We start from the raw sequence: 22606 nt of genomic DNA on the forward strand, positions 1-22606 counted from the left end.
AAAGACTGTGTGATAAAATGAGTTTCCATGGAGAAAGCAACGCTTACTCAACTGAATTTTTTGGGTGGAAGTTGGTTTGGTCTGTGCCTGTCCAAAACAAATTTCTAATATTCAGATAGTGGGTAGACGCAGCTGGGTAGCATCTGGTTGTACTAAAACGGAGAAGCCGAGTGAGGAAATGTTTGGATTGAGAGTCCCCTGAGGGATGGGGGCTGTGTCCCACCAAATTAACTTGTATCTCCTCCAATGCTCAGTACAGTACCTGGCACTTAATAAGTGCTCAGTTAACCTATAATGGTATTAATGAGCACGTACTGTGCGGAGCGCTTTACCAAGTGCTTGCGAGTTTACATCAGAGTTGTTAGACACGTTCCGTGCCCACAAGTAACTTACAGTCTAAAGGGGAAGACAGACATTAAAATGAATTACGGATATGGACATAAGTGCTGTGGGACTGAGGATGGGGTGACTATCACTTGTTCAAAGGGTACAGCTCCACGTGCAAATGTGGCACAGAAAGTACAGCCAGGGGAAATGAGAATCCGTTCAGGGAAGGCCTGTTGGAGGAGATGCTAGAGAAGCAGCGTGACTCAGTGGAAAGAGCACGGGCTTGGGAGTCAGAGGTCATGAGTTCAAATCCCGGCTCGGCCACTTGTCAGCTGACTGTGGGAAAGTCACTTAACTTCTCTGGGCCTCAGTTACCTCATCTGTAAAATGGGGATTAAGACTGTGAGCCCCCATGTGGAACAACCTGATTCCCCTATGTCTACCCCAGCGCTTAGAACAGTGCTCGGCACATAGTAAGCGCTTAACAAATACCAACATTATTACTATGTGATTTTAATAAGGCTTTGAAGTTGGGAAGTGTGGCAGTCTGTCTAATATGAAATGAGAGGGAGTTTGAGGGCAGAGGGAGGACGTGAGCAAGGGATTGGCATTGAAGTAGATGAGATCAAGGTATAGTGAGGAGGTTCATCCATTCATTCAATCGTATTTGTTGAGCGCTTAGTGTGTGAAGAGCACTGTACTGAGCGCTTGGAACGTGCAATTCGGCAACAGATAGAGACGATCCCTGCCCAACAGCAGGCCAACAGTCTAAAAGGGGGAGACGGACAGCAAAACAAAACAAGTAGTCGGGCATCAATACCATCAAGATAAATAAATAGAATCATAGATTATATACACAGCATTAATAAAATAGAGAAATAATATACACAGATATACACAAGTGCTGTGGGGAGGGGAAGGGGGTAGAGCAGAGGGAGGGAGTAGGAGGAATGGGGAGAGAAAGAGGGGCAGAGGGAAAGGGAGGGATCCGTGTGGGAAGGCCTCCCGGAGGAGGTGAGCTCTCAGTAGGGCTTTGAAGAGGGGAAGAGTGAGTTTGGCGGAGGTGAGGAGGGAGGGCGTTCCAGGACAGCGGTAGGACGTGGGCCAGGGGTCGACGGCGGGATAGGCATGAACGGGAGTCCGTGAGGAGGTGAGCGGCAGAGGAGCGGAGCGTGCGGGCTGGGCTGTAGAAGGAGAAAAGGGAGGTGAGGTAGGAGGGGGCAAGGGGATGGACAGCTTTGAAGCCAAGAGGGAGGAGTTTTTGTTTCATGCAAAGGTTGATAGGCAACCACTGGAGGTTTTTAAGGAGGGGAGTGACATGCCCAGAGCCTTTCTGTAGAAAGATGATCCGGGCAGCGGAGTGCAGGGTAGACGAGCAGGGAGAGACAGGAGGGTGGGAGATCAGAGAGGCATTAGGTTGGCATTAGTTACGAGCAGGGGAGCCGGTTGAGTACTTGAAAGCTGATGGTAAGGAGTTTCTGTTTGTAGGGAACATGTCTACCAACTCTATATTGTAATACTAATAATTGTGGTGTTTAAATGCTTACGATGTGCCAAGCACTCATTAAGCACTGGGATAGATATAAGAGAATCAGGTCCCACATTGAACTCCCAATCTTAGTAGCAGGGAGAGCAGGAATTGAATCCTCATTTTGCAGTTGAGGGAACTGAGGCACAGAGAAGTTAAGTGAGGGACTTGCCCAGAGTCACACAGCAGATAAGTAGCATTGCCAGCATTGGAACCTTGGTCCTCTGACTACCAAGCCCATGATCTTTCAAACAATCAATCAGTTGTACTTATTGAGTGCTTATTATGTGCAGAGCACTCTACAAAGCGCTTGGGAGAGTACAGTTCAGTGGAATTAGCAGGCACGTTCCCTGCCCATAGTGTGGTTACGGTCTAGAGATGTGTGAAGATAGAAGTCGGTCAATTAGTTGTATCTGTTGAGCGCTTATTGTGCGCAGAGCACTGTTCTCAGTGCTCGGGAGTGTGCAGTACAACAGAGTTGGTGATCATGTTCCCTGTCCATAAGGAGCTTACGGTCTAGAAGAGAAGACATATAAATGAATAAATTAGAGGTATGTTCCTAAGTGCTGAGGGCGGAGCTCCTATCAAGCGCTCAAAGGGTAGAGATCCAAGTGCAGGGGAAATGCAGAATGATGAGAAAGTCACCAAAGTGACAGGTTGTGGAGGCAGATGGAATATAGAAGACAGAGATAGATTGAAGACAGCGTGGCTCAGTGGAAAGAGCCCGGGCTTGGGAGTCAGAGGTCATGGGTTCAAATCCCACCTCCGCCACTTGTCAGCTCTGTGACTGTGGGCAAGTCACTTCACTTCTCTGTGCCTCCGTGACCTCATCTGTAAAATGGGGATTAACTGTGAGCCTCACGTGGGACAACCTGATTACCCTGTATCTACCCCAGCGCTTAGAACAGTGCTCTGCACCTAGTAAGCCCTTAACAAATAACAACATTATTATTGTTGTTAATATATGGTTTGAATGGTGAAGCAACATGGCCTATTGGCTAGAACCCGAGCCTGGAGTCAGAAAGACCTGGGTTCTAATCCCCGTTCCACCACTTGTCTGTTGTGTGACCTTGGGCAAGTCCCTTAACTTTCCTGTGCCTCGGTTATCTCAACTGTAAAATGAGGATTAAGGCTGTGAGCCCCATGTGGGATATGGCCTGTGTCCAAACTGATGACTTTGCATCTACCCCAGCGCTTAGAATGGTGCAGAGCACACAGTAAGTGCCTAACAAATACAATGAAAAGAGAACGGAGAGATGAGTTGAGGACAATTCCAAAGTTACAGGCTTGTGAGACAGGGAGGATGGTGGTAAATAGTAAAGTTAGGGGTAGGACAGAGTGTGGGTGGGAAGATGAGGAGTTCCATTTTGGATGTTATCTCAAGTATTAACTAGGGGCTTTTTAACTCAACCTCAAAGGCCCTGGTGGGGCAGCTTCTTTTCTGCTAGATTAAAATTGACCACTGACCTCCTAAAGGCCTTTTGAGATTTGGGTGACAATTTCTATAAGTTGCATATAGTTGGTTCTCCCAATTAATCATATTTTTGAGCGCTTATTACATGCAGAGCGAGGAACCGAACGCTTGGAAGAGTATACTGCAACAGAGTGGGTAGACTCGTTCCTTGCCCAAAGTGAACTAATAGGCTAGATGGGGGAGACATACATTAATAGTATTAATATAAGTAAATAATTTATAATATACAATTTAAAGATATGTGCTTAAGTGCTGTGAGATTAGGGTAGAGCCAATATTAAATGTCCAAAGGTCTTAGATGCAAGCACGTAGATGACACAGACGGGAGAGCAAGCCAGGGAAAAGAGAAGCAGAATAGCCTAATGGATAGAGCAGGGACCTGGGAGTCAGAGGGTCATGGGTTCTAATCCTGGCTCTGCTACATGTCTGCTCTGTGACCTTGGGCAAGTCACTTAACTTCTCCATGCCTCAGTTATTTCATGTGTAAACTGGGGATCGAAACTGTGAGCCCCATGTGGGACTGTGTCCAACCCGATTTGCCTATATCCACCCCAGCGCTTGGCACAATGCCTGGCACATAGTAAGCTCTTAACAAATATAATAATAACAACCTGGGACCTTCTAGGCTTCCCATTTTACCATGTTGCACTCTTTGTTTTTGTCAAGTTAACCTACTCAACTGTGCCTTGATCTCATCTATCTCCAGCTTCTTGCTTCCACCCTTACTCCTGCCTGAAACTCCTTTCCCATTTCCTTCAGGAGGCCTTCCCTGATTTCTTTTTCTTCTCCCAAAGGCGTATACTCCCAAACACCATTCAGCACGTAATAACTGTGGTATTTGTTAAGCGCTTACTATGTGCCAGGTACTGTAGTAAGCTCTGGGGTGGATACAAGCAAATCAGGTTGGACACAGCCCCTGTGCCACATGGAGCTCACAATCTCAATCCCCATTTTATAGATGAGGTAACTGAGGCCCAGAGAAGTGAAGTGACTTGCCAAAGGTCACCCAGCAGACAAGTGGTGGAACCGGGATTAGAACCCATTAACTGACTCCCAGGCTTGTGCTCTATCCACTACGCCATGCTGCTTCTGCACCACGTAGGCCCTTACGCCCACCAAACACTCCCAAACATATTGACCCCCTAAATACTTACACACCTAAATATCAATTTCTCCTTTCTCAGTCAATCAGTCAATTGTATTTATTGAGCACTTACTGTGCGCAGAGCACTGTACTAAGCATTTGGGAGAGTCCCAACACAAGAATATAACAGACGCATTCCCTGCTCACAGCGAGCTTATGTCTGTCTCCCTCCCTAGGCTCTAGCTCCTTGAGGGCCGGAATTGTGTCTTCTAACTCTGTTGTACTCTACTAACTACTTAGTAATAATAATAATGGTGACATTTGTTAAACGCTTACAATGTGTGAAACACTGTTCTTAGCCCTGGAGGAAATACAAGGTGATCGGGTGGTCCCACCTGGGGCTACAGTCTTAATCCCCATTTTACAGATGAGGTAACTGAGGCACAGAGAAGTTAAGTGACTTGCCCAAAGTCACACAGCTGACAAGCGGCAGAGCCGGGATTGGAACCCATGACCTCTGGCTCCCAAGCCCGGGCTCATTCCACTGAGCCACGCTGCTTCTGCAGTAAGGTGCTCTACTCCCAGAAGGTGCTTAGTAAATACTCTCAACTGATAGATCCCTCCTACTTACTCTGTGAGTCCCATGTAGGACCTGATTATCTTGTATCTACCTCAGTGCTTAAAACAGTGCTTGGCGTACAGTAGGCGCTGAACAAATACCACAATTACTATTATTGTTATTATTACTGATTAACCGATTGTGGTCCTCTTAATGAGTTTTCACTGTGGGTTAATCCTACCTTGGCACGATTAGGGCGTATTTTTCCCATGTTGGCTATTGGCCTCATGATAGCACAGTGTGACTTTGGAAGAAGGGGACGTGTGGATGGAGGGGCACTGTACATCTGCAAGAATGCGACCCCCACATTACAGGAAAACTGGGTTTCAGTGAGACATCCTAGGGAAACGACGCAGTGCACAGTCAAGGCTACGTGCCTCTCGATCATTCAGAATAATAATGATAATAGTAACATTTATGAAACAGCAGTATGTGCCAGATGCAGGGGTAATAATAATAATAATAATGGTGTTTGTTGAGTGCTTACTATGTGCCAGACACTATAGTAAACCCTGGGACAGATACAAGATAATTGGGTTGGACACAGTCACCGTCCCACACAGGGCTCGCAGTCTTAATCCCCATTCTACAGAGGAGGAGGTAGCCGAGGCAGAGAGAAGTGAGGTGACTTGTCCAAGCCCACACAGGAGACAAGTGTGGATCGTGGATTAGAAGCCAGATCTTTCTGACTACCAGACCCGTGTCCTGTCTAAATAGGCTACGTTGCTTCGATTGGACCTAGGACCCTGCCCCTCATAGGACTCACAGTGTGTTCTGTGCCCCTTTTACAGCGGAGGACACTAAATCCGAGAGAAGTTTAGATATTGCCCAAGGTCACAGAGCAGTGGGTGACCTGCTGCCCACACCCATGCTCTTTCTACTAGGCCTTGCTGCCTCTCTAAGAAAGCCAAGCGGTTCATTCTGGGGGGATATTTTAACTTCTAAAGTAATTCAAAGCACTTGAATAATCAATCAGTGCTGTTTATTGAGTGCTTACTATGTGCAGAGCACTGTACTAAGCACTTGGTAGAGACAATACAACAGAATCAGCAAAAACGTACCCTGCCCATAATCTGCGAAGACATATTTAAGATAATAATAATGGTATTTTTAAGTGCTTACTATGTGCCAAGTACAGTTGTAAGTGCTGGGGTAGATTCAGGGTAATCAGGTTGGCCCATGTGGGGCTTACAGTCTCAATTCCCATTAAGATTAAGATGAATTAAGATGCATTAAGATGAATGTGTAGACTGGGACTGGCCAGGCTTCATGAACTAAAAAGCCACAGACCAAAAACCCAGTAAGGTCAAAAGCTGCAGATCCAAAAAGGATCTCCTTGACCGGGGTGGTGATGACGAGCAAGCTCGAGGGGGGCGAGGGCGACGGCCGTGCGGAGCAGCGCAGGCAAGCCTAGTCTCCAGAGTTGGGAGGTTGTACCTTTCTCTGGCCTGGGCCAGCCCTGGGAGAGAGGGGAAGGGATCGCCATTGCCGCTGTAAGGGCTGGGCCATGGCATCCTGTCTTGGCCTTTATCGAGCACATGTACTTAGAGGTGAATTTCCCATCAGTGGTGTTTCCTCTGAAGGACAACTGGGGTGGAGATACAAACAAACGAGGTTGACACAGTTCCTGTCCCACATGGGGCTCCAGTCTCAATCCCCATTTTACAGATGAGAGAACTGAGGCTCAGTGAAGTGACTTGCCCAAGGCCACACAGCAGACAAGTGGCAGAGCTGGGATTAGAACCTGTGACCTTCTGACTCCCAGGCCCATTCTCTATCCACTACAACTTGCTGCTTATCTAGATAGATAAGTAGGTATGTATGTCTATATCTGTATAGAAAGATATATACACACATGCTATAATTATCTTTGGTGCATGACTGCTTTACCCTTGTGTGCCGCTGAGTCCCTTGGAGCTCCTTTCCCTTGTCACCGCACTTTGCAGGTCAGAACTCTCAGGGCTTTGATAACAAGCACGAATTTATGAACTCTCACATGCCACAACTGCTGTAACAGGAAAACTTTTGCTTCAAAGAAGAATTTGCCAGTCAGAGTATATACCTCCTAACTGGCCTGACCACACAGAGGATTCTTTCTTACCGGTGGTGTCAGTTGTTCTAGGGATGGAATGGCTTTCCTTGTTAGGGCGTCAGTCACAAGGAGAATCCTGGGTGCCCAAAGTGAATTATTCTTTTACTAAACGTGTGGCATTTATCGCCACCGCAACTTCTTCAACAGCTTATCGTTCTGGAAATGGGGGGACCTGTGTATTCCGTGGGCCTTTTGTTCTTCCCGCTGCTGTAAAACGCACCATGCCTTTTCTGGAAAATTGCCTTAAATAAAATGAATCATTGGTGTTCAGTGAGCGCTTACTGGGCACAGAGCCCTGTGCTGAGCCCTCAAGAGCATTAGCAAACAGCCAGCTAGCTACAGCCTAGAAAGGTTCAAAGTCAGTGCTCCCCAGCCCCCACTTCCTCCCCGCCTTCAAAATATGAGAACGAGATGACGAGAAATAAGAAGATGGGCCACCTCGCCGTGGCTGGCTACTTACCATTCCATCGCAAGCACAGCCGTTGGGTTCCAGCCTGTCCGGCTGCCCCCTTCTCTCAGGAAGTCTCAGGTCACCAAAGGCACTGGCCCTGGATGGGCTTCCAAGTCTTTTCAGTTTCCCTTTTTTTAAAATGTGACCGCTTGGTCAGGTTAGGAAGGGGGGTGGTGGAACTCGGACCCACCTTCGGAATAAAAGCTATAATGATAATAATAATGGTATTTGTTAAGTGCTTACTATATGCCAACACCGTTCTAAGCACTGGGGTATATACAAGGTAATTGGGTTGTTCCTCATGGGGCTCACAGTCTTTATCTCGGCTTAGTGAGAAGCAGCATGGCTTAGTGGAAAGAGCTCGGACTTGGGAGTCAGAGGTCATGGGTTCTAAGACCAGCTCCGCCACTTGTCAGCTGCGTGACCTTGGACAAGTCACTTAACTTCTCTGGGCCTCAGTTACCTCATTTGTAAAATGGGGATCAGACTGTGAGCCCCACCTGGGGCAACCTGCTAACCTTATATCTACCCCAGTGCTTAGAACAGTGCTTGGTAAATAGAAAGTGCTTAACAAATACCATCATCATTATTATTATTATTATTATTTATTCCCATTTTACAGATGAGATAACTGAGGCACAGAGAAGTCAAGTGTCTTGCCCAAGGTCACACAGACAGGTTTAAGTGGTGGAGGCCATTCCAAATGGATGCCCTCGTTCCAAGTAGTGGCCGGCAGATTGGGAGAGGCATACTAGAATGGGGCAGGTTGGGGTGGGGGGTGGGCAGGGTCTAGGGGAGGTAAGGGATTTCAGTGTGGGTTAATAGAGTATCATTGGCTTTAGGGAATATTACATCTTTTCTGCCTCCCACCTTCTGTAGTCAGTGATCCTCTGGCCAGTTTAATGGAGGACTCACTCTTAGCTGTTGGATTCCTTTAAGGTCCTCATGGACAGGGAATGTGTCTCATGCTTCTGTTGTATTTTCCCAAGTGCTTAATATGGTACGTTGCACCCAGTGGACATTCAATAAATATCATTACTACACTTAAGTCTGCCAAACCCAGAGGCCCTAGGGCAGGGGGTGCAATGTAAGCGAATCAGAAAGATCCGGCCGTAGCCAAAACTTGTGTTTTTCCAAGCATTCTACTGGCTCGTAAAGGTTTAAGCTAACATTTGTCCAAGTAGAGCCTCCCATTAAATCGGCTGTATAAATGGTCTCTGGGTCTGGGGAGGCTGGCCGAGGGCATAAGTCAAACAAAGAACGCCAGTGCAGACTTGAGCTGGGTACACTCGGTTTGTCCCAGCTCTTTTTCCCCTTTGCCTCTATGTGCACGGAGCAAGAAACAGTCTGGAAAAGTCATTCTAAAGAATGCTGGAGTAGGCCCTGTGGCTCAGTATGAGGTCAAAGGAAAATGATTTTGTGGAATGGTAAATATCTCCATGCTCACCCCTATCGATGGGGGTGACAACTGCCGGAAGACCCCCATAGAGCAAAGTGGGGAGAAAGAGTGGGAGACATTCATTCACATTCATTCAATTGTATTTATTGACTCCTTATCTTGTGCAAAGCACTGGGCTAAGCACTTGGGAGAGTACAGTGTAGCAGTTAACAAACACATTCCGTACCCACAATGAGCTTACAGTCTAGAGATTCAATGTGCATGACCAAGCCAGTGCAAGAAAATGCATTTAGGTGCAAAATCATGTAAGCTCTAGTTACAAGCTGCCATTCAGGATCCAGAAAAGGATCTTTGGTGGCCATACCCTCATACCCTCAGTCTCACACTGATGTGATAGATAGCAGCAGCAGCAGCCAGAAAGCCCAACACAGTGCTGGAGGCTGAGAGCGTGTCGGGGGGAGAGGCAGGGAAAGAATAACCAGGAAAGCTTTAGAAAATTAAACCGGAAGTTCTGCCTCAGTTTTCCTGCCTCTCTATGTCCTCCCCCTGGAAATCCCAGGCTCTGGCTGCCAGGGCTCGGGGAGGACCGAACAATTCAGAGAAGGAAGAGTGAAGAGCCGCCAAAATGACAAGTAGAAGGGGGCAGTTTGGTGAGCAGAGGGGACCGAAGAGATTACGACTCTTTGCTCCAGAAAGAAGGTGGCTGAAAGGGGGTGTGACTGAAGTTTTCAGAGTCACGAAACATGTAAGGGGGAGATTCAAACCAGAAGGAAAAGCTCCTTCACACAGCAACAGGTGGTGAGCATACGGATGTCATTATTACTGGAAGCTCTGCAGACCGCGTACGACACTAAGTTATGGAAGGGTTTGGGTAAATTCAGAGAAACATAACAAGGCATGAACACAGAAAACCATATGGGGACAACCCTGACACAGCAGGCGTGCGAGCCCACCAACCCACACCCTGGCGAGTTGGGGGCCCGTACCCAAGGGAATCACACACCTAGCCCGCGGGCACCCATGAGACCGAGAGGCAGAGGCCAAGAAAGGCAAGGCCCCAAGCCAAAAGACACAGATGGATTCTGTTTACAGACTGGCGACTTGCTCAGTCGTACTCGTTACTTGATTCAAGTAGGAGAGATTCAACTCGTGGGGTAATGATAAATGATTTTTCTGCATATTGGGTGTCTCCATTTTGCTCATTTTCCTGTTTTCTTTTTTCAGGTGGTTGCCGTTTATGGAACGCTATCAGACCTACTCTCTGTAGCCAGCAATAAGCTAGGAATAAAAGCCACAAGTGTGTACAATGGAAAAGGTGGCTTGATTGACGATATCGCTTTGATCAGGTAACTTGTTTGGTCAGTATTGCTGCCAGTTCCTACTCTGTGGTTTCTCCAGCCGTCCAACAGCTACTTAAGAATAGGGATAATAAATTAAATGCTCAAAGGAGAATTGCCGCAAAGATCCGATGAAGGAGGAGGATTGATTTGGTGTGGCGTTCAATCTTTCTTCCACTGTCGGCCAGAAAGAAATAAAACCTCTGGGTATGCAACTTCACTTTGTTCTATCTAGACATGGAGTTTTATGCTATGAGGTTAAAGGAGATGATGGCATTTTTTCTAAAAATGATTTTCAAGCTGGTCCAAAAGTTACAGCCAACACCTGCTTTGGGGAGGATTATGATGTAGCTTTTGGAAGGCTTTTTTTGTTCCGCTGACTCTTAAATTCTAACTTGGGATAGTTGATTGGGCTGCACTCCTACCTAAATTCCTTTCTGACCAAAGAAAAACCCCTCTGTCTCCATGAAGGCCTGTCAGGGAGGCACTAGGTCTCCTAGTCCCTGTTATAGAAGATGAAAGCTGTATTTCATCAGAAGAGCACAGGATAATTATCAGCAAACTTGGAAGAGTTTAGTAGAAGACTTCATTCAGCTCCCTGGGAATATTTCAGCACCTTGAAGCGGGGAGAAGGCGAATCCAAAATGAATGATTAGTTGTGGGCAGGGAGTGTGTTTTACCAACTCTGCTGTATTGTACTCTCCCAGGCACTTAGAACAGTACTCTGCACACGGTAAGTGCTCAATAAATACAATTGATTTTTTTTTCCAATCAATAGTATTTATGGAGTGCTTACTCTGTGCAGATCCCTGTACTAAGCACTTGGGAGAGGACAACAGAAGTAAGTAGAAATGATCCCTACTGTCAAGGAGCTTAAAATCTAACTCTTGAAACTGAAAAAGCTACTAGGATCATCTTACCAATGTGGCCCACATCACTCCTCTCCTCAAAATACTCCGCTGGAATTCTGATTCCCTCCACATCAGCATAAAGTCCCTGACAATTTGCCCTCCATACTCTTCGCCCACTCACCCCACCCAACATATACATGGCACAGTGGATAGAGCACGGGCTTAGGAGTCAGAAGGTCCTGGGTTCTAATGCTGGCTCTGCCACTTGTCTGCTGTGTGGCCTTGGGCAAGTCACTTAACTTCTCTGTGCCTCAGTTACCTCATCTGTAAAATGGGGATTAAGACTCTGTGCCCCGTGCAGGATAGGGACTGTGTCCAACCCGATTTGCGTGTATCCACCCCAGCACTTAGTACAGTGCTTGGCTCATGGTAAGCGCTTAACAAATATCACAATTATTATTATTATTATAATTATATTTGCTTTCTTCACCCACCACTTCTCACCTTGCTCTCTTCCTCCTGAGCTACCCTTCTAGCTGTCCCTCGCTCCTTACATTGGAAAGACCAATCAATCCACTGCATACAGAGCTGTACACCAAGCACTTGATCACAGCTCTCCCCGTATTCAAATCTCTCCTAAATTCCCACAGGCTCCCACAAGCTTTCATTCATTCATTCAGTCAGTCGTATGTATTGAGCACTTATTGTGTCCAGACTACTGTACTAAGCTCTTGGGAAGTACAGTACAGCAATAAAGAGAAAAAAATTCCTGCCAGATTCATTTCCCAGCATCCTAAATTGTATTAATAATTATGCTATTTGTTAAGCACTTACCATGGGCCAAGCACTGTTCTAAGCACCGGGGTAAATACAAGGTAATCAGGTAGTCCCACCTGGGGCTCACAGTCTCGATCCCCATTTTACAGATGAGGTAACTGAGGCACAGAGAAGTTAAGTGGCCTGCCCAAAGTCACACAGCTGACAAGTGGCAGAGCTGGGATTCGACCCCATGATGCTCAAATACTAATATTCCTGCTGCTAAAGAAGGGACAATTTAGCTCAGTGGGCTGAATGAGGGACAAAAAACTTGAACATCACAGGATGTTCTGAATGAAGCACTGCTTCATTGCCTTACCTTTGGGTACGTTACTTGAGCCTCACTGGTATAGCTAAACCATTCTGGAACACACAGTTATAACAATGATGGTATTAATTAAGCGCTTACTATGTGCCAGGCACTGGGGTGGATACAAGCAAATCAGGTTGGACACAGTCCCTGTCCCATATGGGGCTCATAGTCTTAATCCCCGTTATACAGATGAGGTAACTGAGGCACAGAGAACGTAAGTGACTTGTCCAAGGCCACATAGCAGACAAGTGGCAGAGCTGGGATTAGAACCCATGATCTTCTGACTCCCAGGCCCGTGCTCTATACACTAAGCCATGCTGCTTCCCAATTCTGAGGAGTTCATTCATTCATTCAATAGTATTTATTGAGCGCTTACTATATGCAGAGCACTGTACTAAGCGCTTGGAATGAACAAGTTGGCAACAGATAGAGACAGTCCCTGCCGTTCGACGGGTTTACGGTCTAATCGGGGGAGACAGACAAGAACAATGGCAATAAAGGAGTTAGGACTATAAAGCACTATGCAAAAAGAGGAGTGCTGTGGCCTAGTGGAAAGAACATAGGCCTGGGAGTCAGAGGACATGGGTTATAATCCTAGATCCACCATATGTCTGCTGTGTGACCTTGGACCAGTCACTTGACGTCTCTGTGCCTCCGTTCCCTTACCTGTAAAACAGGGATCAAGACTGTGAGCCCTACTTGGGGCATGGACTGTGTCCAACCTAGTTAGCGTGTATCTACTCCACTGCTTACTACAGTATCTGGCACGTAGTAAGCCCTTAACAAATACCAGTCTTTTTAAGAAACAGATTGCTATATAAATGGCAATGCTGACACCTGTTTTTATTTTTCAGAGATGATGATGTTCTGTTTGTTTGTGAAGGAGAACCGTTTATTGGTAAGTGTGCTAAAAGTTAAAAAAAACTTTTCCCCTAAGATAAAAAGAAAATATAAGTTTAACACAAGGGTTTTGATCAAGGTTGACAATGAATAACTTTCTTGATCTAGGACTTGGTTCTGAATACTTCAGGTATATGGCTCTTCATGATGCCTTTCCCTCAAAATTAGAGACTATTTGAGCTGAGAGTGGGTCACTCGTGTTTCTGAAATACCTGGATGGTCACAAGGCACTTGGTTAAAAAAGAACTTTCTACAATCAAAACTATTTTTTTCTCTACTCAAATGACCCATATTTTCCCTCGGTATTGTAGCAGATACTGGAAGACATTTATACCCACCTGAGTTTTCCCTGACAATCCTCCTCCAAAGGAAACAAGTGACACAGGGCAGAGAGGCAGGAGTCAACCATCGAAAGACCCTTGTATTCCTGAACCAAGTGAAATACAGTTACTAAAAAAGAAAGAAGAATTCTTGGAATGAAATATGAGAAGTTTTAGTATCATTTAGCGAGTTACAGAAACTTAAGTTTGCATTGAACTCTTTGTTCTTGTTTTCCCATCTCTTCAATGGTAAAGAGATGGGAGAAGAGAAGCAAAGATAAAGAGAAGGGTAGTAGCCTTCTTCCTTTGGATTTCATAAATCAGATCTCAGGTCCATCCAAGTCAGGATCTCTGCCTCTGACAGAAGAAGCAAAGGGTTCTAGGAAGAAGTGAATCGGATGGTTGTCCTCTAGTGAAGATCAGTTAGGTAGTATCTCTCCAGGCCCTCGGTGGTCTTTAGGAAAAGCCCATGCCAGTGCCAGGGCCTGCGTGACTTTGATTATCTACCTCCAACAGATCCTCAAACGGACCCCCCGACGGACACTCCGACGGAGCCCCGGACCCCCGAAGGACTAACGGGGTCCCACACAGACTGGCTAACGCTCAATGTCGGAGGGCGGTACTTTACAACCACACGGTAGAAGTGCTACTTGCCCGATCTCTCTGGAGAAGAGTTGAATGAATATAGATTGCTCATTGTCTCCACAGCAATTCAAGTGTTGCTTGAACAGAAACCAAACTTGAAGAAACATACATTTTCAGGACGCGAACCTGACCTTTTCTGTTGAAGTAAAATGGAGGAAAAATTTCCCCCAGAACTCACAGTTCACATCTTGAAAATGGGTGCTTTTTAAAACAGTTTCAGCTCATTCTCAAGTTCAAGCAACTCTTAATTCATTCTGAGGTCATCAGAAGTTTAAAACATTAATTGTGCCATTTTATAGAAAAGGGTGTTTCGTACTGCAGAGTGCATACTGCCCCCTTCAGAGCAAAATCATCTTAATCACTAGGGAAGCATCACGGCTTAGTGGAAAGAGCCTGGGCCTGGGAGTCAGAGGACCTGGGTTCCAATGCCAGATCTGCCACTTAACCGCTCCGTGTCTTGGACAAGTCACTTCTCTGTGCCTCAGTTTCCTCATCTGTAAAATGGGATTCAATATCTGTTCTCCCCCTTACTTAGACTGTGAGACCCAAGTGGGACAGGGACCGTGTTTGATCTGGTTATCTTTTATCTACCCCAACATTTATTTTGGTTCCAGGCACATAGTAAGCACTTAATAAATACTACAATTACTGTTGTTATTATTGTTATTATCATTAATACTAACTTCATATTTGGGATTAGACTGTATTATTTTAACTATCAAGTTGTATGCATTTGCCCAAGAAAGCTGAAGCAGTGGTTATATATATATAAGGCGATAAAGCGTACCCCATTAGGAGACTATATCAAAAATTAGACCAAAGGAAGAGCCACTTAGAAGGATTTTAACAAAAGGCATTTTATTGAATGCTTTCCAAATTGACTGATTTTTTCTGAATTTTCAGGAGCACTTTAGTAAATAAAGAGCCTGATAGTATGTTGGCCCACATGTTCAAAGACAAAGGTGAGTGCATTGTAATGTTCATGAATGGGAGGATCTGTTCATTTTCATTGTTACACTGATTTGAAGCAAGAATCTGCCTCTGTTGGTGATAAGAAGATAGTCAATTTTTATTTCCCCCAAATCTTACCATGGGTTTTTTTTCAATGTAATGTGATTGCAGATGCCTGGGGAAATAAGCAAGATCACAGAGGAGCTTTCTTAATTGACCGCAGTCCCGAGTACTTTGAACCGATTTTGAATTACCTGCGTCACGGACAACTCATTGTAAATGATGGCATTAATTTATTGGGTAAATCTTACAGCTATTACTATAAAGCCTCTGAAAATGCTGTTTTTAACTGTGGTGGGCTTAAAATGCAGTGCAAGGGTTTCTTTAAAAATTCTCTTGCCTGCTGTAATAGTGTCTGGCAGTCCAAAACAGTGGAAATTGTGAAACAGAATATGTAATTGGAAGATTAGCCTACTGAATAACTTGACAGTGGCCAACTGAAATTCTTCTTGTGGATATTTTATTCCCTTTTCAGAAGCTTTCCCTTTCCCCTTAACAAATTTGCACAAAAAACATTTTACCGTGGTAAGCTGCTCAACCGGGAGTTGAGCATGGTCACTGGGGATGGTCACAGGGGACGGCAGGTGGGAGGAGCAAATAAGTACATGTGCATGTGTGTGTGTATACGCACCAGGGACAGTTTGTCTTATCATACAAGGCAGGAGGGAGTGGGCAGAGGAGGAAAGGATTGATGATTAGTTTCTCTTGGATTTGTGAAGACCCAGAAAAGGTCTGTTATCCTGGGGAAAACCTTCCTGAGGCCAGCCCAGGTACAGCCCATCTCTTGCCGAAGACCCCTCGCTATGTCCTGCCTCTGGCCTAGAATGCCCTCCCTCCTCAAATCTGACAGACAATTAATTTTCTAATTAATTTGCTATGTAGCCTTGGGTAAGTCATTTCTCTATGCCTCAGTTTCCTCATCTGTATAACCAATCAATGGTATTTATTGACGCTTACGGTGTGCAGAGCATTCTACTAAGCACTTGGGAGAGTTAGTAGACCTATTCCTTGCCCTTCAGGAGCGTACAGTCTAGAGGGGAAGACAGAAGTTAATTTGAACTATGTTGTATACATAAGTGTTGCGGAGCTGAGAGTGGGTTGAATAGCCAGTGCTTAAAGGATACAGACCTAAACGCAAGGGTGATGCAGAAGGTATACCACAATTATTATTATTATTATGAAGGTGTTTTGAGCGATCATCTTATCTGTTTATGTTCTTTTAGTCTTCCTTGTTTAACATCAGCAGTATTGTTCGATGCTTGAAACAGTGCTTCATATTTGACATCCAGGAAGTGGTTGATGTACCTCCCCCGTAGAGCTTGACTTAGAGAATTGAAAAGAAATATATTAGCATAGGATGTAGTCTTACAAATGTCACTTATTTTTGTTTTTGGGTAGGTGTGTTAGAAGAAGCCAGATTTTTTGGAATTGATTCACTGATTGAACATTTAGAAGTAGCGATAAAGGTAACTCGTTTCACACTGCTTTCATTTAACTGCTTAATGAATACCATCATTATTATCATTATTATCATTATTATTATTATTATTATTACTTACAAATCTTTTGACTATTGTAACACTTGCCACAACTGTGTAAGGAAGTGTACTGAGCAAGCTTCTCCCAATGTATCTCTAAGAATTCTCAACCAGCAGAGGACCATTCTCCAATATCCCGAAAGGAGTTTGTCCGTTTCCTGCTCGCCACCCCGACCAAATCCGAGCTGCGTTGCCAGGTACCTTTGTCTTTGCATCCTCTGGCTAAAGAGGCTTCCTGTAGTGGTTATTGATGGCTCTCAGGAATCTCTCAAAGAGCTCATTGACTGGGAAATCAACATTTGCAAATTTTCGTCTCGACAGAAAATAACGGGGTGCATGCCAGCTCCCTCCACTGACTCCTCAGTGTCGTGGAGATGATGTGTGCTTTTTCAACGCCGGCCCTCTAGGGGTGCTTTGTGCTAGAATACGTACAGTACTACCTAAAAAGCCGACCCTCTCTTGCAAGCCACACCCCGCCCCCGACTCCAGCCCCGGGGATTTTTGGTGAATAAATAGGTACCATCCGACCGGCTTTCCTAGGAAACAGAGGCAGCGTCAGAAAGCACATACCGGAGTCCCCCTCTAAGGGAGCTCACGTGTAAAATTACAGTAGTGTGTAATAAACCCATTATCCCACTCAAGTTGTTCCCAGGGATTGCTTCCCTGGAGTCATCAGGGCAGAAGGAACGGAAGAACAAGTTCCAGGGAAGCACTTTACTCAGGCAAAGCGATGGGGTGGGCTGGGGGACCCGGGGGCCTGCCAATTAGGTGGGCAGGCTTCTCTTCTCAGCTTCTCTAGTAGGTCATGTGATATCCTAATCCCACAGTGTACATCTGGCCCTGCCAGAGAAGGGGGGACTGGAAGGTTTTCCTCTAAAGACCCCCCGGACGGGGCCCGGCAGCCTAGATCTCAGGTCCCGAGGCCACTGCCCCAGGCTTCTGACCTGCCAAGGGAGCCCCTGCGGCTCCAGGGGGACCTCCAACCACCACCCAGATGGCACTCCACGCCCCTGCCATTGCCTTGGGTGCACCCACACGCACGTGCACACACAGACGTAGTGGAGCACCCGTGCACAAGGATGAACTCTTCCATCTCGGTCCTACCACATCTAGAAACTGGCCCAGCTCACGTGCAGTGGCAAAGCGCCCTGCACCGCTGGCTGGTCCCAAGTGGGAAAGGGAGGAGGATCAGTAGCCGGTTGGAAGCCGACTTAACCCTTGCAGCCCACATGTTCTGTTTTGTTTCTTTCTGAAGGGGCTGAATTTCAGCGGTGCTGATCTTTCTCGTTTGGACTTGCGATACATCAACTTCAAGATGGCCAATTTAAGTCGCTGCAACTTAGCTCACGCCAACCTCTGCTGTGCAAATCTTGAGCGAGCCGATCTCTCAGGATCAGTGCTTGATGTAAGGACCGGTCCCTTTTTCAAGGTGGAGGCTTTGCATTTCCATTTCATTAGACTGTAAGTTTGCAGGGGTTGGGGCCTTAACTACATGGCAGGGTCTGAATCTGGAGTCTGGAACTTGTTGAGTATCACATGCAGATGAGCGCTTCAGAAACCAAACAAAGCCGAATTTAAAACTGCCCCTGAAATTAAAACTTCCCCTTGGGATGGAAAGACAGCTTATCTGTCCAGGCAACTTTTCATGCCCTCTCTTTGTAACACTTGTTTCCCATTCTAAATCCTCAGTCTTTCACTTGTGGTTGCCTTCTCTTTTTTTCCTTTAACCATCACCATTCATCCTTTCCCTTCAACTGTCTCGCGGCTTTGGGCCGCCGGACAAGGGGAGAAGGTTGAAGCTCAGCTTGAGGAGGCAGCAGGGGAGGGAGGTCCCATATGGAGCCACACAACGAAACTTGACCTCATTGTCACTTCGCTCCACCAGCGCCTCTCTCGGGGGCTTTCCCTCTCCTCGATGGCACCCCCCGCTGAGGAGGGGGACAAGCAAGAAAAGACAGCAGAAAACAGCAAATGGTCCTAACTGGCACCGTGTGATCCTTGGGCAACAATCTCAAGGAGCTCTGATAAGTCTGTCCTGTTGAGTAGGGAGAGATTCAGATGGGTTTGGCAAGAAAAAGTCACACCAGATGGTGAGTTCCAGGATCTCTGTCCTCTGGGCATGGATTAGGCTAAATAAACAGGGCCAGCAGGAGGCCAGTCATCACTCCTGTGACTCATGGGTGTCCTTAGCCCTCAACTGCCTGGCCATTTCCTTCTGTGGTGGCTAGCTTAGCAGCCGAGCTGTCCTCTGGGCAGGCAGTAAACAGGTCTAGTAATCACAAGGTAACCACGAGAGACCAGGCTGGCCAAAGGGCCTGGGAGGCGGAAGTCTCTGCTGCAGAAGTCACATTCTTCCATGCTCCTGTGCACGGTAGACTGCAACGCAGCTGGCTCCCTCACCTTTCGTAGTCATGGTAATGGCAAAAATGGCAGTCTTTGCGGCCTCCCAGGCATTTTCTCTGTGAGCAGCACAAACTAAGGAAGGCCAAGGACAAGCTCCTCCCCACACCTTCTCTTTCCCTTGCTTACAGCTCTGCTAGGGTGCTCTTAGGTCTAGGAGCTTTACTTTTTATTTCTCTGACCTCTACAATGAAAAATCAAACAAAAAAACTTGGTGAAAAGCCTCAATTCAGAATCTAGCACAACCTAGTGGAAAGAGCCCTCGCCTGGGAGCCAGAGGATCTGAGTTCTAATTCCGGCTTCATCATTTTCCTGCTCTGTGATCTTGGGCAAGCAGCTTCACTTCTCTGGGGGTCAGTTTGCTCTTCTGGAAAATGGGGATTCAGTACCTGCCCTCTCTCCCTTCTACTTAAACTGTGAGCCCCATGTGGGAGAGGGATTGGATCCAACCTGATTATTCTAGATCTTCCACACTGCTTGGCACATAGTAAGCACTTAACAGGTACCATTATCATTACTTTTTTTTATGGTATTTGTTATGTGCTTATCTTGGGCCAGACACTGTACTAAGCGCTGGGGTAGAATAAGGTTGGACCCGGTTCATGCCCCATAGGGGATTGACAGTCTTAGTCCCCATTTTACAGATAAGATAACTGAGGCACAGGGCAGTGAAGCAATTTGCCCAAGATATTAATGTTGGTACTTGTTAAGCGCTTACTATGTGCAGAGCACTGTTCTAAGCGCTGGGGTAAACACAGGGGAATCAGGTCGTCCCACGTGGGGCTCACAGTCTTAATCCCCATTTTACAGATGAGGGAACTGAGGCACAGAGAAGTTAAGTGACTTGCCCACAGTCACACAGCTGACAAGTGGCAGAGCTGGGATTCGAACTCATGAGCCCTGACTCCAAAGCCCGTGCTCTTTCCACTGCGCCACGCTGCTTCTCTATGGATATGGACTTTCTGTTCCTGTTGGAAAGTTTTTCTCCTTAGGAAGTAGCTCTCACTCATGGGTATCTGTGTGGGATGAGATTAAAAAGCAGGGACCAGCTCTTGCTTTTTGGGACGGTGTTTCGAGAGATGTGAGAGGCAAGGAAAAGCAGCATTACCCATTTCTCTTGAATCGTAAGATGATTTTTTACTATTTGAACCATGATTTATCCTTGAGCTTCCTTATAGCATAACTGGCTCTTATTTCTCTACCAGTGTGCAAACCTCCAGGGTGTGAAGATGCTTTGTTCCAATGCTGAAGGAGCATCTCTAAAATTATGTAATTTTGAAGATCCCTCGGGCCTTAAGGCCAATTTGGAAGGTAAGATCGTATTTCCCCATCTTTTTTAAAAGGAAAGTCAGACTTAAATTGAAGGCCTGGGGTGACGGTGGTGTAGGAGTGATGGGCCTAGGCCGACAGATATTGTACGTTGATCCCCACAGGTGATTAATTGCCCAGGCAGGTTCTACCCACGCCCACTGTAGTCTTGTACCAGTCCAAAGCTGGGAGGGGCGGTGTTCCGTTGACTCTATTTATTGCCACTGTTCTTGTCTGTCTGTCTCCCCCGATTAGACTGTAAGCCCGTCAAAGGGCAGGGACTGTCTCTATCTGTTGCCGACTTGTTCATTCCAAGCGCTTAGTACAGTGCTCTGCACATAGTAAGCGCTCAATAAATACTATTGAATGAATGAATGACTGCTTAGTAGAGTTTTACCTTTAGTATCTTCTATTAACGGCTGCCTTTTTGGCCAACAAAAATCATTTTCCTTGGAGAATCCCAAAAGGAGAAACACTGGTGTGAACAAGCATGGAGGATAAGGCCATGCTCTCCCAAGTTTGCATTAATAGTGGATTTAGCCTATCTCTGAGGAGCTCCAACACTGCCTGACACATTAAACTTCACATAGAGAGGTGTTGTTTTTTTTTTTTAAGTTTCATCATTGCAGTTTGCCCAGAAGTTTAATATAGGTGGTTGATGTTGACAGGATTTTTTTTTTTTGAGGTGCTAATCTGAAAGGGGTGGATATGGAAGGAAGTCAAATGACAGGAATTAACCTCCGAGTGGCTACGTTAAAAAACGCAAAGCTGAAGAACTGTAACCTTAGAGGAGCAACTCTGGCAGGGACGGATTTAGAGGTGAGTGATCGGTTTTGGGTGGGGGAGAGGCAAGAAGGGGACAGGGGTTGGTAAGTGAATGCAGAGATCCTAACAATCAGCTGGCAGGTCCCCCAGCAATCCTGGGAAGTGAGCCTCTCAGCAAGTGTGGATGTCACTGGGAATTTCATCTTACAGGTAATAGATATTAATGTCCTATTTGGAGATTTGGCTCTTTTTTCTTTTTTTTGGTGTTTTTTTGTTTGTTTTTCTTTTACATCTCTCCTAACTTGGGCCTGCAGTCTTGTAATTTTTATCAGAAGCTGTCCAACTCCGAGGTTTTCAACTTGTTTAACTTCTTTCTAGGCAGGTGTTTTGCTACAGAAAGGCCAAAAGCTTTTGTTGAGCTGGAGATCATAATACAGTCAGGTGGGGAAGCCGGCATTATCCTGTGTCTTCAGACTGGGTCTGGGTCTGGGCCTGGGCCCCAGGCAGATAGTCTGTGCCCTGCTCCACTCCCTTCATCTCACTTCATGGGCAGCGGGCACTAGACAGTGGCACACTAGACTCTATTCATTCATTCATTCATTCATATCTATTGAGCTCTTACTGTTTGCAGAGCACTGCACTAAGCGCTTGGGAGAGTACAGTACAACAATAGACACATTCCCTGTCCACAACAAGCTTACGCTCTAGAGGTGGGAGCTGGAGAGCAGCCATCATTCCCAGTAGGAATAAGGAGTTCTCTCATCCCTCTGTGAAGGGCCCAGCCTTGTGATGATGTCACTGATGCCTGGTATCCGATGGGCCATGGGGAGACTTAGTTTTCATGGTTTTTAGAATGGGCTTGCAACTAGGTTTTAAACCCAAGTCTGTTCATTGACAACCAAACTCCTTCGCCCTTTTGACCACCGTTTCCCAGGCTGACCAGTGACATCGCATGCACCCCGGCTCCCCCCGGCCCTGCCAGCTCCTTTCAGATATGGACCTAATAGTAGTAATAACAATTACGATATTTGTTAAGCACTTACTATGTGCCAAGCACTGTTCTAAGTGCTGGGGAAGATAAAAGGTAATCAGGTTGTCCCACGTGGGGTTCACAGTCTTAATCCCCATTTTACAGATGAGGTAATTTGAGGCACAGAGAAGTGAAGTGGCTTACCCAAGGTCACACAGCAGTCAAGTGGCAGAGCCAGGATTAGAATCCATGATCTTCTGACTCCCAGGCCCATGCTTTATCCACTAGGCCATGCTGCTTCTCTAAGACTAGAGTGGTTGGCCTAGAATGGGGATGAGGCCCTAAACTGCACAACTTGAAGCCAACACTGCCCCAGGTCTTCCTGGGTACAGGGGTGCTAGTCCCAGTCTCTCCAGGTTTCTCTGGTCCCTCTGAGCAACTCGGGTAAAGTCATATGG

General features: G+C 46.2%; 1 protein-coding gene across 1 annotated transcript in view; it reads left to right on the forward strand.

Moving 5' to 3' along the window:
• The window catches only part of KCTD9 (potassium channel tetramerization domain containing 9), a 29036-nt gene that overhangs the window by 2407 nt on the left and 4023 nt on the right, over nt 1-22606 (forward strand). The window contains exons 2-11 of the mRNA XM_029066063.1: nt 10199-10320; nt 13146-13189; nt 14028-14148; nt 15060-15118; nt 15279-15407; nt 16566-16633; nt 16807-16902; nt 17961-18110; nt 20311-20416; nt 21099-21232. Of these exons, the coding sequence (XP_028921896.1) occupies nt 10199-10320; nt 13146-13189; nt 14028-14148; nt 15060-15118; nt 15279-15407; nt 16566-16633; nt 16807-16902; nt 17961-18110; nt 20311-20416; nt 21099-21232 (1029 nt within the window). The remainder of the gene's footprint in view (nt 1-10198; nt 10321-13145; nt 13190-14027; nt 14149-15059; nt 15119-15278; nt 15408-16565; nt 16634-16806; nt 16903-17960; nt 18111-20310; nt 20417-21098; nt 21233-22606) is intronic.

Source organism: Ornithorhynchus anatinus, chromosome 5, assembly GCF_004115215.2.
Source record: "Ornithorhynchus anatinus isolate Pmale09 chromosome 5, mOrnAna1.pri.v4, whole genome shotgun sequence".
Lineage (NCBI taxonomy): Eukaryota > Metazoa > Chordata > Mammalia > Monotremata > Ornithorhynchidae > Ornithorhynchus > Ornithorhynchus anatinus.